The sequence below is a fragment of the Hylobates moloch genome, unplaced genomic scaffold, assembly GCF_009828535.3.
Source record: "Hylobates moloch isolate HMO894 unplaced genomic scaffold, HMol_V3 SCAFFOLD_17, whole genome shotgun sequence".
Classification (NCBI taxonomy): Eukaryota; Metazoa; Chordata; class Mammalia; order Primates; family Hylobatidae; genus Hylobates; species Hylobates moloch.
The window spans coordinates 12707820-12726426 of NW_026652292.1; the positions used below are offsets into that span (position 1 = coordinate 12707820).

The 18607-nt window shown below is 39.2% G+C and overlaps 1 protein-coding gene across 1 annotated transcript in view; it reads right to left on the bottom strand.

The window, feature by feature from the left end:
• DNAH5 (dynein axonemal heavy chain 5) overlaps positions 1-18607 on the bottom strand; it is a 329923-nt gene that overhangs the window by 117022 nt on the left and 194294 nt on the right. The window contains exons 40-48 of the mRNA XM_058430225.1: positions 17457-17591; positions 16524-16631; positions 13841-13994; positions 11089-11235; positions 8140-8381; positions 5184-5360; positions 3615-3816; positions 2601-2743; positions 1119-1253 (exon numbers count right to left, since the gene is read on the bottom strand). Coding sequence (XP_058286208.1) covers positions 1119-1253; positions 2601-2743; positions 3615-3816; positions 5184-5360; positions 8140-8381; positions 11089-11235; positions 13841-13994; positions 16524-16631; positions 17457-17591 — 1443 coding nt within the window. The remainder of the gene's footprint in view (positions 1-1118; positions 1254-2600; positions 2744-3614; positions 3817-5183; positions 5361-8139; positions 8382-11088; positions 11236-13840; positions 13995-16523; positions 16632-17456; positions 17592-18607) is intronic.

Consider the following 18607-nt stretch of genomic DNA (forward strand, 5'->3'; position numbering starts at 1 on the left):
GATTTAACCATGGCTTCAACAAGTTTCATTGCTCTGATATTTTCATTCCAACAGCTAAAGAACAACAAAGTTCATCAAAAGCAAAGTTCTTTGGATTTGTGTTCCCCTAAAAATTTCCCTTCCATTTGCAATTTATGACATGTATCTTCTGGTGATATATTAATGTTCTAATAAAAATATGAGAGATACTTTGCAAATCACTGAAGCATGTACTGACATTTAGGATTTCCTCCTCAGTTTCAATAAGGTCTTATACAATTTAGGGCCAGGAGAAAAAGAACTATTTAAGCCACTGCAACTCTAGGTCATTCCTGGTGGTTTCATTGGAAAAAAAAAATAAACAATGCAAACTTGAGGGGTTTTTTTTCTCACACTTCTGTGATACATAGAGTAAAATATTTCATATCTAAGGGTCTAAGATTTTACACCTTGTTGCAATTGAACATGGGAGCCAGGGTGGAATGTTAAGTCAGGGAACAACAAGATTAAAGTAGCATTTTAGGAAATAAGGATTGGCAGGTATAAAAGCTAGACTGAAAGAGAATTCAACTTGAACCAATCATAGCTGGGGATTCTTCCATGCCAATACCCTGGTATGCAATCATGCAGAAGTGGATTATCTAGAGGTCAACAAGGAGCATGAAGGTAAAGAAATAGATGTGAAATGCATTTCTTTTGGTACTGTAACAGCCTTTGAGATCTGAGCAAGAGGGACGCATTAAAGATGATTTCAAAGTGCCTAGCCTAAAAGAGTATTAGGAACACCTTCAAGCAAGCAGACTCTCGGGAGAGGAAGTAGGTTTAGATGGGGAATAAATGATTTTCTTTCAGTTTTGGATTTTGCATGTTCACAATGTTTTCTACATAGATATTTTAAACTGCATTGAGGCCTATAGCACCTTATATAAGCTTTTAATGTTTCCATAATTTAAGATGTCATAATCTAACTAGGGAAACTATTGCAGTTGAATAATTGAAAGAATGGAAGATGTACATGGGTAATTTATCATGGCTATGAAAATTCAGATGAGATTCAACTGAAGCAGAATAGTAGAGATTTGAGCCTCCAAAGTTTATCACAAACTTGGGCTTGCTGAGCCATACCAAAGAGCCAGTACCTGGAACATCAGTGGGGTGGTTGCAGAAGAAAAATTCAGACTCTTGATCATGTGACATTCAGGATCATATTTTGACATAAATCCTTTAATTATGACTGTTTTGGCTGTTCCTTGTTCACCAATTAATAGCACAGCCTGAAATAGAGGGAATTGAAAAAAATAAAAACAAGAAATGAAATAAATGAGTGTGATGGGCTGAATTTGTCCCCCCAAAATTCATATGCTGAATCCTCAACCCCTAGTACCTTGAAATTTGATTCTGTTTGGAGATAAAGTCTTTAAAGAGGTGACTAAGGTAAAATAAAGCCGTCGGATGAGCCCTAGTCCACTCTAACTGGTGTCCTTACAAAAGAGGAAATTTGTGGCCAGGCGTGGTGGCTCACACCTGTAATCCTAGCACGTTGGGAGGCTGAGGCAGGAGGATCACTTGAGGTCAGGAGTTCGAGACCAGCCTGGCCAACATGGTGAAACCCCGTCTGTACTAAAAATACAAAAATTAGCCAGGTGTGGTGGTGTGCACCTGTCATCCCAGCTACTCGGGAGGCTGAGGCAGGAGAATCGCTTGAACCCGAGAGGCAGAGGTAGCAGTGAGTTGAGATTACACCATTGCACTCTAGCCTGGGTGACAGAGACTCCATCTCAAAAAAAAAAAAAAAAAAGAAGAGGAAATTTGTATACACAAAGAAACGCCAAGGGAAGACACAGCGAGAAGGCAGCCATCCACCAGCCAAAGAGAGGGGCCTCTGAAGAACCCAAGCCTGCCAACACCTTCATCCTGGACTTTCAGCCTCCAGAACGAGAGAAAAGAAACTGCTATTGTTTAGGCCACCTAGGCTGTGGTATTTGGTTACAGCAGCCCTAGCAAACTAGCTCAGTGATCAAAGCAGAAGGAATCCTTTGGGGAAAAGCAAGTCAAAATTTACTTTCTGTCAACTCATACATAAGAAATAATTACTTATGAATTAGAACTATCCAACTCATATTTTAGTGGAGAATAATAAAGGAATAGTAGGTTAGGTAATATTTTCATGTATTCTAAACTGCAACATAAAACATTTTATAATAAATGCAGGATGCTTCATGTCGGCTGGGCACGATGGCTCACACTTGTAATCCCAGCCCTTTGGGAGGCTGAGGCGGGCAGATCGAGAGATCAGGAGTTTGAGACCATCTGGCTAACATGGTGAAACCCCGTCTCTACTAAGAAATACAAAAAATTAGCTGGGCGTGATGGCGGGTGCCTGTAGTCCCAGCTACTCGGGAGGCTGAGGCAGGAGAATGGCGTGAACCCCGGAGGCAGAGCTTGCAGTAAGCCGAGATCACGCCACTGCACTCCAGCCTGGGCGACAGAGTGAGACTCTGTCTCAATAAATAAATAAATAAATAAATAAATAAACAAACAAACAAACAAACAAACAAATGCAGGATGCTTCGTGTCTTCCTTTAAAATATGCTACTGTTAATAAAAATTAAAAGTCATACCTTGCCCTGTTTAGCAATGGTTTGAATTAGAAAGTCAGTCCTCACACTGTCAACATTTGGCACCAGAATAGAGCCATACTCTGGGGTGGTATCAGATGGATACAGGTATTCCTGGGTACGCGTGTTCCAGTGCGTCCATGTACCTGAGGTGAACAGAGGACATTGCTATATCCATAGTAATAATTCAACTCCAAACTGTAATGAGCAGACACCCTTGAAATCTTATGAGGTCACCTTCCAAATTCTCCCCATAAAATAAAGATCATTAAAATTAGAGATCTAAGTACACAAGGATGTGTTAGCTGAGCCAAAATGTCCCAAGGAACAATTTCAAGGTGGTAAACCAGGAAATACTAGGAAGCATTTTGGAATTTTTTAAAAATATATATTAGTTTTCAATAGCATGAAGTATGTATAAAAATACAGAACAGAGTGAGAGTAGTGTGTATCTAAAATCATTAATCACTTTTGAATGTCTAATCTCACACACTTTTCATTAGGCAAAAGATCCTAGGCTGATGCATATGTATATTAAATAATACATTATTATATATCCACATATATGTACTTCATTTTTTGTATAAATGTACTTTATATATTTATACACACACCAATAACCTTAAAGTATATATACATACAGAGATAAAGATATACAGCTATAGATACATGTATTGTGGCAAAAATATACTTTAAACTTTGTGACTTTTATATAAATTGCTGATTATATTGAATGAGTGACAGAAATTGATCTGATTTGGTTTTTCAAATGTTTCTTAATTCACTGAAAGTTTAGTGCACAATATATTTAACAAAAGGAAAATGTGCATTTGAAATACAAAGTAGATTTTTTAAAAAGAAACCACTGTTCACTCTCTTTACACACTAACATTTTCATATCTTACAGCCAATAATTATAAATCTCATTTAGAAAACATATTATATATTGTGTAAATATTGGCCATGTAGGGAAGAACGGCCCCCATGGGTTCCGTCTGGACGGGCAGGTGTCCTCACCGTCGGGCGCCACATAGTAGTCGAAGGCGGTGTCCCCGGGGCTCGCTGGCGGCGGCAGCTCCAGCGTCCCCGCGGGCCGATTGCGCAGCCAGAGCTCCAGGCGGCGCCGGCCGTCCAGCTCCAGCGCCGCCCCCGCGCTCCACAGCAGCGCGAACACGAACAGCCGCCCCAGGTGCGCCCGGCTCACCTCCCCGCCTTGCTCCTGAGAAGGAAAGACACTTTATTTTAATCACTTGATTCTCAAACCCAAACGTTGCTCTAGGGTTTTAATGAAAACAGTAAAGAGAAACAAGACACTAGTTTTCCACCAAGAAGAAGGGAAAGGATGAATAAAACTGGAGAACAAATGAAGAATTGATCTCTGGGAATACCAAGCTGCCTTTAAAAATAACAGGGTTGGCCGGGCGCGGTGGCTCACGCATGTAATCCCAGCACTTTGGGAGGCCGAGGCGGGCAGATCACAAGGTCAGGAGATCGAGAACATCCTGGCTAACATGGTGAAACCCCGTCTCTACTAAAAAAGAGAAAAAAAAAAATTAGCCAGGCGTGGTGGCGGGCGCCTGTAGCCCCGGCTACTCGGGAGGCTGAGGCAGGAGAATGGCGTGAACCCGGGAGGCGCAGCTTGCAGTGAGCCAAGATCACGCTACTGTACTCCAGCCTGGGCGACAGAGCGAGACTCTGTCTCCAAAAAAAAAAAAAAACACAGGGTTTATCGCAGCACTGTTCACCACAGACAAGACTTGGAGACAACCTAAGTGTCCATCAACAGATGAATGTATAAATAAAAGTGCTACATACACACAAGGGAGTACTATTCAGCCATAAAAAAGACTGAGAGCCTGTCATTTGAACAACATGAATGGAACTGGAGGTTATTATGTTCAGTGAAATAAGCCAGATGCAGAAAGACAAACTTGGTATATTCTCACGCATTTGTGGGAGCTAAAAATTAAAACAATCGAAGTCATGGAGATACAGTAGAAGGATGGTTACCAGAGGCTAAGAAGGGGAGTGGGGAGGGGGGAGGAAATGGGGATGATTAATGGGTACAAAAATACACAGTGATTGCAGTCAGCCATAATTTGTTGTGCATTTTAGAGTAACTGAGGGAGTACAACTGTAATGTTCATAACACAAAGAAATGAAGAATGAGGTGATTGATACCCCATTCCCCTTGATGTGGTTATTATACGTAGCATACCGGTATCAAAATATCTCATGTACCCCATAAATATATATACCTACTATGTACCCACAAAAATTAAAAATTAAAACACACACACAGTAATAATTTTGGGATACCTGTTGCATGACTGTGTTAACCTGCAACTAAATTCCAAATCCATGGTTAGCTGTATTTTTTGTTAAAGGGATATGAAAATATATATATATATGTGGGATCCATGTTTGAAATATTCCCCCTCCCCAACAGCTCTAACCAAATCTAATTTCAAATATAGTACTCTCTGTACAGCATGGCTACATTAATAAGAGAGAAAATGTAGTACTCTCTGTGCAGCATGGCTAAGTTGATCAGAGAGAATTTCTCTAGAAAGTTGAGCAATTTACCTTCAGAGGAATCAGGCCTTGGAGCATGTTAATGCTCTGCGTGATGACAAAGGCCTCCAGCACCTCCATCTTGTATTCCAAGTTCTGGATACAGAAGCGATACAAGTCCGGGAAAGACTCCGTGTACAGCTGACGAAGAATTTCTGTTTCTTGAGGCGAGCGTTTCTTAAGAAAACCCTGTCAGTTCACAGATAAGTGTATTCATGAAACTTATTAGCACACTAGGAAAATGGTCATTTGGGGACAAAAATTTTAAAAGTATCTGTTAATAATGATAGTATCTCATGATTATACCACACACAATCTTCCAGGCTTTGTTACAAACTCTTCCACGTATTAATTCATTTAATCCTCAAAACAACCCTACAAGGTAAGAACTGTTATTATCCTCCTTTTACACATGAGGAAACAGAGGCCCAGGAGGTATAGGTAGCCTGTCAGGGGCCTCCTGCAAGCAGGTGGCAAGGGCAGAATTCAGACCCAGAAAGCCTGGGCCCACATGTTCAGCGACTACACTATCCATTTGCTCATAGGTGGAGAAATAGTCTTCAACTCTCGATTAAAACATGCTGGGAGAAAATGAGAAGGCCCATCTATGGAAATAACTCGGGGGGAAAAGTAAAGAATAAAAGATGAACAAAGGAAATCCATACCCAGATTTTTTTTCTGTTTTTGAGACAGGATCTTACTCTGTCACTCAGGCTGGAATACAGTGGCACGATCTCGGCTCACTACACCCTCCGCCCCCCAGACTCAGGTGATCCTCTGGCCTCAGCCCCCCAAGTAGCTGGGACTACAGGTGCATGCCACTACACCCAGCTAATTTTTGTAATTTTTGTCGAGACAGGGTTTTGCCATATTGCCCAGGCTAGTCTCAAACTCCTTGCCTCAAGCGATCTGCCTGCCTTGGCCTCTCAAAGTGCTGGGATTACAGGCATGAGCCAACTGTGCCTGGCCCCCAGATTTTTTTAATGGAAAACAAAGATTTAACTAAAATTAGTTGTTTCTTTTTATTTCTTCTAATTGAATTAATAAACAATGTAGAAAAATATCAAGGATATTCATGAAAATGGAGAATTTAGTCATTTGAGAAACCTAATATTAAGAAACTGCACCTCATTCATAACAAAATACCACTTAACACACAGCGTTTCCTTAAGATGAGGCAAGTTCTCTTAAGGTCAAGAGATCAGCTCATTCTTCACCTCAGTATTCCAGGAAACAATTAGAGACTCTGAACAGAAGCAATAAAATGTTGATTCTGAATTATTCATTAGTTCATGAATTTACCATGATTCTACCTCGACAAAAACATAACACAGCACTTTTGAGTTGATGGAACCGAAAGATGACATTCACTAGGGCAGGTAACCAGCTTGGCTCCCCGTAGCTGACAGATTGCCGGCAACACAACTTTTCAATTGCTCTGCCCTCTAATAACTCTCAGAGTTGGCTTTCCTGTTCTAAACATTTCCAATCTGATTCTTCATGAGTCTTGCTCTTCCTAACAATTTCCAAAAAAGAAAATGCATTATTTAAAACATATAGGATATTATGAGGTGGGTATAGCATTAACGTAAAGGTCTTATTCAGTCTCAATATGGACAGACTATAGCAAAAGCTTATTTTATAAATAGCAAACTCATGCATTAGTTAGTATTCCTTAGCTAGTTGTATAAAAGTATTTTTCAAAAACCTTTTCGAAATTGAAGTATTTTGGAAAAATCACATATATACATTTTCACTTGTACTTTGCTGTACCTGTGGTTTCCAAGCCTGGTACGTGAAAAAAAAATGTTGCAGCACTTAAAAGAAAAAAAAAAAATGCTGAGTTGCCTCCCAGAAATTCTAATTTGGTAAGATTGAAGTGTAACCCAATCATCTGTCCTTTAAAGAATTGTCATTAGTGATTACTTTCGCAAAGACAGGGTTGTAACCCTCTGCTTTTATTCTCTTTAATGGATGGATAATTTAACTGTGAAATCTGAAAACTTTACAACTATTTTTAGTGACACATTCAACTATATGTCAACATCATTTTGCTATATGATTCCCTCCTTCTTCACATCTTCATACCAAATCTAAAGCCTTTTGCAACAGAGTTGAGTAAATTCTGGAAAGACATTAGTAAAAAGTTAGGATATAACCAAATAGAAATAAAAGTTTTAAAATGTAATGATATAATGTAAAATAAACATCTACTTTATTTAAATTAGGAATTCAAATGTTTTCAATCAAAATCATCTTCAAAAAACTTGAGTGATGAAAATAATCAATATAACCAACTACGTAAAACAAGATTTTTCATGTGGCTTATCTAATAAACATTCTGCCTTACATTATAATATTTATAGAGCAAAATATCTAAGTATGCAAGGCATTTATGTATAATATAATTCTGATCAATATAATCTAGGATATATTGCTGGTAATAAAATAATATACCTGATTATGAATTGATGAGATGTTATCTGAAATATTATTGCCAAGTTCAAATTTGGAACTAACGTTATAACTAATGAATCTCATAAAAATTCCTTATATGCAATTTTAATGAACTGATTCCAAGTTAATGTTCTAAGATGGTCCTCCTAAACTTTATATGAATGTGTACCTTTCAAAAATATCATGAATCCCCAAAGTGATCAAATTAAATTTTACTTATTCAGTCGTCAGACACAGTTTGGCAAGACTGGTTGGTTCATACGGGCCTGGCAATTACTCTACAACCCAGAGGTTGGAAATCCCAGTTCAAAAGTGATTAGGAGAGTAATGAAGAAACATGTTAGGAGCAATCAGGGTTTGAATGTCCCAGTGCATTCAAGGTATCTTCCGTAAGCATTAGCATAAAAATGCAATTACACTGCCATCTGCAGAAAAATTGGCACACACACTAGAAGAATGCTAAATGATCTGTTTTCCTCTCTAATTATACAAAAGAAGGATTCAATTATACCTCAAGAATAGGACTCCAGTCAAGGATAGAAGAGCTCATGAAAACCATTCCATTTCTTGAGACGGTGGCAGGAGAAGCATTGTCAATGTTATGAGGCTCAAAAATGATCTTGCAGTTTGGAGCCATGGGAATCCGGTCACCATTGGCAAGGGTTAGAGTTTTGTTATCATCCAAAACAGAATTCAGATTTTCAATCCAGATGGCATCTACTGGACCATCAAGAATTATCCAGATATGTTCCCCTAGAATATCCCACCAAAGGGAGAAAAAAAATACATACACACATGCAGTGCATGTACACATAAGTTTAAAATAGCTTGAAGATGTACTATATTCGATGTAATTTTCATTAATCATTAAATACAGTTTTGCTCCAAATGATTACCTTGTTTTATTACAAAGGATCTTCAAAGATCTTTATGTAGCAGTCAAGGCCCATAATTAAATCAAAAAGTAGTTTGTTTATTGGACAAATATTCATTGAGCACCTTGCATATGTCACTGTTCTAGGGGCTGAGGATATTGTCGTAAATGAGACAATGTCCTGCTTTGGCAGAGCTTACATTCTAAGGAGTAGAGATGACAAGCAAACAAATAAAAGTTTAACATACAAAAAATTAAGTAGAATGAGGGCATGGGGCATGTTTTAGATAAGGTGGTCGATAAGATATTCCAGGAAGAGAATGAAGTGATGTAAAGGTCTAGAGGTAGAATATTCCAGACAGCAAGAACAGAAAGTGCTAAGCCCCTGAAGCAGGTACAGGCTTAGTGTAATATAATGGACTGAATGTTTATGTTCCCCTAAAACATCCTCGTGAACAAGATTAGTGTCCTTATAAAGAGAGCTCAGAGAACTCCCTTGCCCTTCTGCAACATGGGGTACAGCAAGAAATCAGCAGACTGCAACCATGAAGAAAGCCCTCCCCAGAACCCGACCATGCTGGCTCCCTGATCTCAGACTTCCAGCCTCTGGAACTATGAGAAGTGCATGTCTATTGTTTATAAGCCACCCAGTCTCTAGCATCCCAAACTAAGGCGATCACGTTCCAGGAACAGTAAGAAGCTGAACCTGAATGGCAAAAAGAGGAGGAAGGGGAGAGGTATATGAGGGCAGTGGGAAAGACGGAGCTATGGAACTCATTCTGGTTTGCACCTAAGTCTAAGGCATCCAATAGAGATCCTCGTAGAGTTGTTGAGTTGGGAATTCAGGAGAGAGGTCAGGGCTGGAGATCAAAATGTGAAAGTCACCAGTTTAGAGATGGGATTTAAAGCTGTGGGACTGGGTAAGTTTCTTTTAGATAAGTGTGGAGACAGAAGAGGGCTGAAGACAGAGGCTCTGTATCCCTTAGGCTTCTGGCATGGTCTCCTGTGTTTGCTCCCCTTTCTTCCAGACTTCTCAAGGAAGCAGAAGTGGAAAAAGAGCCAGCAGGATGAGGAATCCCTGCAGCCCAGGGAAGGAAGGGTTTCAAGAAGGCGGGCGATCAACTGTGCTGAATGCTCCTGAGGGCAGTACCAGACTGAGAACTGGCAATTTGTATTTGATAAGCTGGAGGTCAGGGATGTCCTTGATACAGCAATTTCAGAGGAGCACTGGGCACGAAACCTGACAGCAGTCACACGAGGAGATACTTGGAGGCAGAGAAAATGACAAACATCAGCAGAATGCTCAACAAGAATGTCATTGTAAATGTAGGTATTTGATTTAATAGCAGCATTCCTCTTAATTTCTCAACTACTACCTTCTCTTACTCACCAACACCACGACCTATCTTGTGGTTCTAAATTTTCTTTGCTATGCAACAACTGTGGGATAGTCTATTTCAAATAAAATGCTTTGAAAATCCTAATCAAGTTCATTCAACTAGCAATTCAAGTAAAATGGTGATCTAATCACCAGAGTCACTTTGAAAGAAAAAGCATATGTTGCCTTTTTTTCATGTGGAAAGAAGGGGGCGGGGAACTCTCTGAGCTCTTGTTCTTTTAAGTCACATTTGGTCACTGGGTCTGTGTTTACAATGGATTACTGGAACAAATCAGAAATAAAATTTGATTTCTTTCCAGTAGAACAAAAACAATTTCTAATATGAGCACTTTTTTAAATGAAGCATTTTCATTTCTCTTTCGACAATTAATATTAGCGTTATCAGCTAGATTCCTTAAATGAGAACTTCAATGGTACTAATTTAAACATTTTTCAGAAGGACACTGTTGTCCAAAGGGTAAACCCAGGAAGCCCAAATATCTCCTCCCCCTCCTGCTTCTTTCTCTCTGCAATTGTATTCACTGTGCCTTTGCCTACTCACTCAGGAGTGAGGAAATCAAATGAGAAGAAAGCTGATACCACCTCTTCCCTCCGAGTTGATATTCTGAGAACATTGGGTTCAATTTACAAAGTCCATAAGTGAGGGACTATTCAGACTGAACCGCTAGCCCTTAATGAGTTTGTTTAAACAACCGAACACCAATGTCCATCGACACAGAATAACTTATTAGTTCAATGTAGACTTCATTTTTGCTATATACAATTTTCTCTCCCAAATAATCCATTTTCTCTGTGATTTTATAGAGAAATCAATTCTTTAAAAATAGGCTGTACTTAAATGAGAGCAACATTGGTAAAATATTCAGTGAAAATAGTTATAGTAAAATCACTTTATTCAATACTATCAATTTTCCATAACAGCTTTTTCCATCTATTTTATTCTAAGATATCACAGGGATACAGACATATTTTTTAGAAAATATTATTTCATAAAAGGGAGCATTTTAAATACTGTAATCAATAATTTCATTATTTCAACATTCACAAATATCATACTGATTTATGACTTCTTAGTCTTGGCTAAGATATTATACAGCAAATACAGTTGTTCTACTAATTCTGTATGGCCTCCAATGATTTTATCTAGAAGTATATATCAAAAATAATCCTTGTAATTTATCTTCTACCTTTCTTTGCTCTTAATGTTTTCCTCCAAAGCGTAGAAAATATCCCATCAGTCCAGTCATTTGTGGCAACGTCCAGCCGACCAAACATCTGTGGGGCAGTAATCGCTTTGGGATTCATCCTCATTTCCCGATGTGGTTTTCCACAATCTATACCAAGTAAATCCAAATTTTAGACATCTCAGATGGGAAGTGAACCATCATTAAGCAACATTGCACTAATTTGTGGTGTACTGTCAGCAGGTGCTCAAAATATGAAAACTGCAGAACTACATTGAAAATATGTCTTACTGCATTCTAAGTTACCATAATTAGCTTCATTATACTTTATTGACTAAAGCACTTTTTTATCTTCTTTAGAGAAAATTGCATATTGTTTAGGGGTGAAAAAAGATACCATGCTGGAATTTATGAAGGTACTAATATAATCTGGAAGCTCTCTAAATTTCATGGCTCAAAAAAAATCTTTGGTTTAAGCTACACTAGATTAAATCTTGTGCCTGAAATATCACCTAGAAGATGCCTCATTCGCTCCATTATCAGCTTTGATTTGTGATATGTTTTCTTGCTCACCTTGAAAACGATAAGCTAAACGAATTTTGTATGAATCAAGGACTTTCTTTTGTGACCAAGAAATGTATTCAAATCTTTCAAACCCTAAGCTGACTCTTCAATGGGCTTGGATTCTGTGCATAAGGCACTGTGGTTAATGAGCAGAAGAGTGAATAATAAGGTTTAAAGTATAAAATTATAAAAATGGGCTGGACGCGGTGGCTCATGCCTGTAATCCCAGCACTTTGGGGGGCCGAGGCAGGCAGATCATGAGATCAGGAGTTCGAGACTGGCCCGGCCAACATGGTGAAACCCCGTCTCTACTGAAAATACAAAAATTAGCTGGGCATGGCGGAAGTGCCAAAGCACTTCCTTGGGTATATCATGTTCTCTCCAATCCCTCCTACTGACACAGGCTCTTTTTTCTGCTGAAAACATTTTTTACCAACCTGGTACTCAACCCTCAAGCCTCGGATGAAGTAGCACCTGGTCTGAATGCCTTTCTATAATTCCTTAGAGGATTTTCTGATCTCCTTGGCCTCTACTCACAGGATACTTGTCCCAACCTTCCTTATAGCAATTCCCTGTTGAGTTATAATTATCTCTGTCTATGTCTATGTCCTGCTTCTAACGCAGAGCCCGACAGATCTTCAAAGTATGAAATATTAAAGACACTTGATGAGATATATGCTAAATCAGGGAACAAATAATATGCGTCGGCCTTCCATTTCTTCAGTAGAAGTTCAATTATCTTCTCAATCTTTTGGATTATTAACGTTTTCAGTGAGAAACAGTGTGTTCTTTAAGTAAAATGAATGTTTCCTCTACTACTAAAACCAAAACCAAGTTCATAAACAGCAAATAGTCTGATTAATTCATCTTTGCAAGGAGCTTCTCCAGAATCAGTGATGCCATGCAGATTACATAATTTAGACATACCATACATAATGTATCTATATTGTTTAATATTTAGTACTCATTTTGTTTGAGTCATTGTACCATGTGCATTTAAAGTTCATTGTTAACAGAAGGCAGCTTCGTCACTGCAACAAAAATATTATTGAGAAAAATTTGAGAGGAAGAACACAATCATTTAAAAAACATAAAAATCCCAAAACAGAATCTTAACAGCATACATGAAAAACCACGTGGTAAGTCCTGCAGGTTGGAGCGCTCCGTTTTGGTAGAGGTAGGTGTTAGCTGAGAACACACTGTATCTCAGTCTGAGGACTGCCTGGTAGAGTCCTGATAGACAGAATTCACTTCCTCCAATAACTGAGGAAACAAAGACCAAATCCCACACCTGCAGGGTCCCACAGTAAATACTGGCAATCCTCAGCAACCACCAACAATGTACCAGTGTTGCATCAGTAGCAGTGCACTGAGGTTCCAGGAACTGCCTGAAAGCCCACCCACGTACCTCTATGCACTGCTATATATTTTGCATTCCAACCACCAAGGCTCTGTGACATTTTGGAATGTCTACGGGATGCCAATATTTTTAGAAAGGGAGTCATCGATGTCTGACCAGAACCAGAGAATACAAGAATAATCATGAATGTGGTAATGTCCATTATCCTTAGATGACTTTAGATGTAAGGCTTAGGGACATCTGGAAATGAAATGCATTTATTTAACTTCACTAAAACAAATCTGATTCCAAATAGGAAGGTAATTTATGATTGGGATTGGGATGACTTCGGCATATAGAACATAAGAACATAAGAGTTGGGTCTGGAATTACTTTCTATTTATTGGGAGACAGTGTGTTGTATTTTGTATTTACTGGGAAATGGCATGGTATGTCGGGAAAACGGCTTTTTTTAAGCACCCCCTGACCTTAACTCTGAGTCCCATCACTTACCATCTTTATGACCTTGGGCATTTTTGAATTTAAGCCTTGATTTTTATACAAAATGAGGATAATAATAACCACCTCTCAAGATCATTGTGAAAATCAAATTACATAACATATGTAAAACATACAGTGCAGTGCATAAAGTCACCTAAAAATGTTTTTTTTTTCTCTCTGGTTCATTAATGTAATATGTTATCTCTAAAATGTTCCCAATAATTAATAAAGCAGTATTTTCTCCTACAAAAATATATGATTGTATCTGCCTGCGTAGCCCTCTTGGGCATTCAAATGGGTCACCACTATTTAAATGGGCCACCCCAGGCATTGACCTTGGCTGCCCCGTACCTGTCATGGCTCTCATCAAGGTGTGGATGCAGGTGGTCTTCCCAGCCCCACTGGGCCCCAGAGTCATCATCCCATGCCGCACCCTCTGCGTTTCGAATAGCTGGATGACCTTCAGTTTCCAAGGAGGATGGTTGATTAAACCAGCTTCTTCAACCTGAAAACATAAAAGAATCCCCACATTGAAACACAACAATGACGGCTGGACACGGTGGCTCACGCCTGTAATCCCAACAATTTGGGAGGCCGAGGCGGGCAGATCACAAGGTCAGGAGTTCAAGACCAGCCAGGCCAACATGGTGAAACCCTGTCTCTACTAAAAAAATATAAAAATTAGCCAGGCATGGTGGTGGGCACCTGTAGTCCCAGCTACTTGGGAGGCTGAGGCAGGAGAATTGCTTGAACCCAGGAGGCTGAGGTTGCAGCGAGCCAAGATCACACCACTGCACTCCAGGCTGGGCAATAGAGCAAGACTCCATCTCAAAAAGAAAAAAAAAAGAAACACATCAATGACAATCTCAATTTACCATTGTACTACAAAAAAACTACACAGACATGGGGAGGAAGGAGGAGGATTTACTGTTTAATGAGTACAGAGTTTCAATTTGGGATGATAAAAACGGTTCTGAAGATGGATGGTGGTGATAATAGTCGCTCAACAATGTAAGTGTGCTTAATTCTTCTTAAAAAAAGTTTAAAAGGTGATACTTATAACTAGAAAAATGGATAGCATACTATGTTGATTGAAATTCCATATAAATTTCAAGCTGTCTTTACATGTCCACTGCAGAGTTTCTATCTATCAATGCATGTATGGAAGTTAATCTGTGCCAAATATTATTATAAGATCAATCTTTATAATAACATGATGGAAATCTTTATAATAACATGATGGAAGGGATGCTATTAACGTCTTCCTTTTACAGGTAAGGAAACGGAAGCAGAGTGACTAAGCAATTTGCCCAAGATGATCAGCTTGTGAAACTATGGAATGCGGATTTAAGCCCAAGAAGTTCAAATCCACAGTCCATGCACTTAATCGTCATGCTATGCTTGAACTCACAGTACATAATGATTTCAATTTTACTTAAATAATTTTTATAATAATCATGTATCACTTTATGCTATGATTCGCTCTTCAGATTTTTATGTGCTACAAATTACTAACGTAAGTCATCATGTTAATTAATTACTTAATGCTTAGCTTTTTTATATTTTTCTATTTTTTTCAGAGATAGAGTCTCATTTCTGTCACCCCATGTTGGAGTGCAGTGGCATGATCACAGCTCACTGCAGCCTCAAAGTCCCAGGCTCAGGTGATCCTCCTGCCTCAGCTGCATGAACAGTTGGGACTACAGACATGCACCACTGCACCAGGCTAATTTTTTAATTTATTTGTAGAGACGAGGTCTCGCTATGTTGTTCAGGCTGGCCTCAAGTAATCCCCCCACCTTGGCCTATCAAAGCACTGGGACTATTGGCATAAGCCACCACGCCCGGCCCAATACTTAGCTTTTAGGTAGTGTTAAAATTAGTTTAGCCAAAAGATGAAGAAACCACTTGCAGACAAATTATCACTCTTACCTCATCAGGAAATTCAGACATTTATATACTACATTTTCAAAGCAAAACATACACTAAGTACTGCTACATTTGATTTCCACTTTTTGTTTTTGTTTTGTTTTGTTTGTTTTTGAGACACAGTCTCCCTCTGTCACTCAGGCTGGAGTGCAGCGATGCAATCACTGCTCACTGCAGCCTCGGCCTCCCAGGCTCAAGTGACCCCCCCACCTCAGCATCCAGAGTAGGTGGGACTATAGGCACATGCCACAATGCCCAATGAATTTTTTGGATTTTTGGTAGAGACAGGGTTTCAGCATGTTGCCCAGGCTGGTCTCAAACTCCTGGGCTCAAGTGATCCACCCACCTTGGCCTCCCAGAGTGCAGGGATTACAGGCATGAGCCACCACACCCGGCCACATTTGATTTTCATTACAAATATTTTCAAGGAATTGAAGTGCAATTTATAAATTTGAGCTAATCACCACTTCCATAAAACATTTTTTCCAAACTCTTCTTCATAGAAAAAGAAATTGAGGCATAAGGTTTATGTAATTAATTTCCATTCCTAGGAAGACTATAAAAAGTTAAAGCTGCACCAAGTACCATGGGAAGTCCAGAGACATCATGATATACATAGTGTGGTGGGTTCCCCCACCCTACCCACCATATCCCACCCCCAGAGTCTGAGCAAGAAGCCACAAGTACTGAGGAAAGAGAAGCCACATGAGATCACTGCAAATAACATGCAGAGGCAGGCAACACAGCAAACACCAGGGCAGAAACAAGCTAAGCCAAGCTCCAGAGAGGCAGCCAGATGAGCCCCATCCACCCCCTGCTGACCAATCACATTTCATTTCTGAATCTGGTGTGGAATGGCTTCCACCAATAACAGGGCCACTCGCACATGACTAGCTGGACATGTGGCTGTGCAATGGTAGGAAACCCAGGGCAAGGGGAGTTTGACTCGTGGTGTGCATTGGCCTCCCTTAAGACAGCAGTGGTAGCCTCACTGTTATTTTTGCTGCTCAGAGTGCACAGGTTGGAGCCACAGCAGCCCCACTTTATTCCCATTAAATTCGGATGAAACAGACACCAGCCCTCGATGCCCTGTGAAGCACATTACCTGTCTACTAATTGCTGCTTCCAGTTCAGGGTAACCTGCCTTGTCCAGAAGAATATTTGGAAAGAGATCTTCAATCAAACTCAAAAACAAGGGTTCATCCTCATCAATCTAAAAAAGAAAAGAATGGGAAATCAGACCAATTATTCTGGTATAAACATAGCAATATGCAGATAAACTGGAAATGCCCAACACAGTCCGGATTATTGCAATGTAACCACTAACAAATAACATACCACCTTTATTGAAGTTAAGAAACATTTTCCTCAACTGTCCCATCAATTAAAAAGAAAATAAAGAGGAAAAGAACAGGGAGAAAGGAAAGAAATGGAAGGAAAGACAATATTGTCTATGTGACAATCTTTCCATAAAATAGTCAGTTTTGGGGGATACCGTATAATCTACAATTTTTTATTTAAACTTAAAAGAATTTTTAAATTAGAAATTAATAGCAGGTTTGTGAATTGGAATTTGGTGTATACTTCTAATTTAAAATAAAAATCTATCATTTTGTCACCCTTTACATAGATCCACGGATAGTGGGCATTGATTATCAGTCTCTATTGTGAAATAATAGTGTGAAACTATCACACACTTGTAGAATTTACATATCATTTCCTACCGGGCTCTACCAGACTCCAAAGGTGAGATTTTAATTCTAAAACACAAAAATGATTCAAGGTATTTGGCATCTTAACGTGTATTTTTTTAAATCCATTTCAATTCTATTGGAATAGGCACATTTTAGAGTGCATAGGAGTCATTACCCAAAAAAAGTCTGAAAAAGTATAATTTAAAGTGATGCTCTCCAGCACTTTATCTAACAATTAGGCATTTTAAATGAGCATTTTAAATAAATATTTTGAAGTCTCATGTATGGGCAGTTAGTTGAACCGATATTCAAGTAGGCGGAACATTTCCATCTGTGAGTCTTACCAGTTTAGAAAGATTCATGTCCCGTAGTACACGCATGACAATCGTGGACTCCGTATCCATTGGATTGGCTCTTTTTGCTGCTCCCAAGGTCCGAAGAACTGACAGAATGTTACGCAGGCCAAAGTCATAATGAACCTAGAGAACGTGAGATACATTGGGCTTATTTTCAACATTAAAAGACTTGCAGAAGCCATATGAATCTGACATAAATTATATTCATGATAATGAATAAATACTGATTTTCCTTCAGAAAATGCATACACACAATGGGGTAAAATATTTCTATATAGATATACTTTTTGAGCAAATAGGGAATATCCCAAAGAGTCCTCCCATGTGCCATCATTAGCTTAAGCCCTTAGATCAGAACTAGCTGCTACAGCTTGGCAGGGAAAGGGAATAAATTTCTTCTTGGAATATAGACATCCCTTTGAGCTTATTCTTAATCAATCATACACAAGGAAATTTGCTCGTATCTCTAAAGTTAAAATTCAGAACCAGAATTAAACTGGGACTGCACTCATGACTGTCATATACATAGAGATATATGTGCCTTTTTCATGATAAGTAAGAAGACAGGAGAATCAGGGGGAAAAAAAGCAGCTGCGCTTCAGGATTACCTGGAGGAGGAAGGATAAGGACAAATCAGAAAGCCAAGCCCCCAGCTTTGTCATTCCCTTACTAAATATTTATAAAAGCTCAATTATGTCAAATTTCAGCATATATAAACTGAATAATCAAAATCTAATTATCCAATCATTGTGAAAAACAGTAAGGCGGTTCCTCAAAAAATTAAAAATGGAACGATACGATCCAGCACTCCCAATTCTGGGTATATAGCCAAAAGAATTGAACGAATGGGCCAGGCACAGTGGCTCACACCCATAATCCCAGCATTTTGGAAGACCAAGTGGGGCAGATCACTTAAGGCCAGGAGTTCAAGACCAGCCTGGCCAACATGATGAAACCCCATCTCTACCAAGAAAATTACAAAAATTAACCAAGTGTGGTGGTGTGTGTCTGTGATCCCAGCTACTCAGGAGTCTGAGGCATGAGAATCACTTAAACCCAGGAAGCAGAGGTTGCAGTGAGCCGAGACTGCACCTGCACTCCAGCCTGGGCAACAGAGCATGACTCTGTCTCACAAAAAA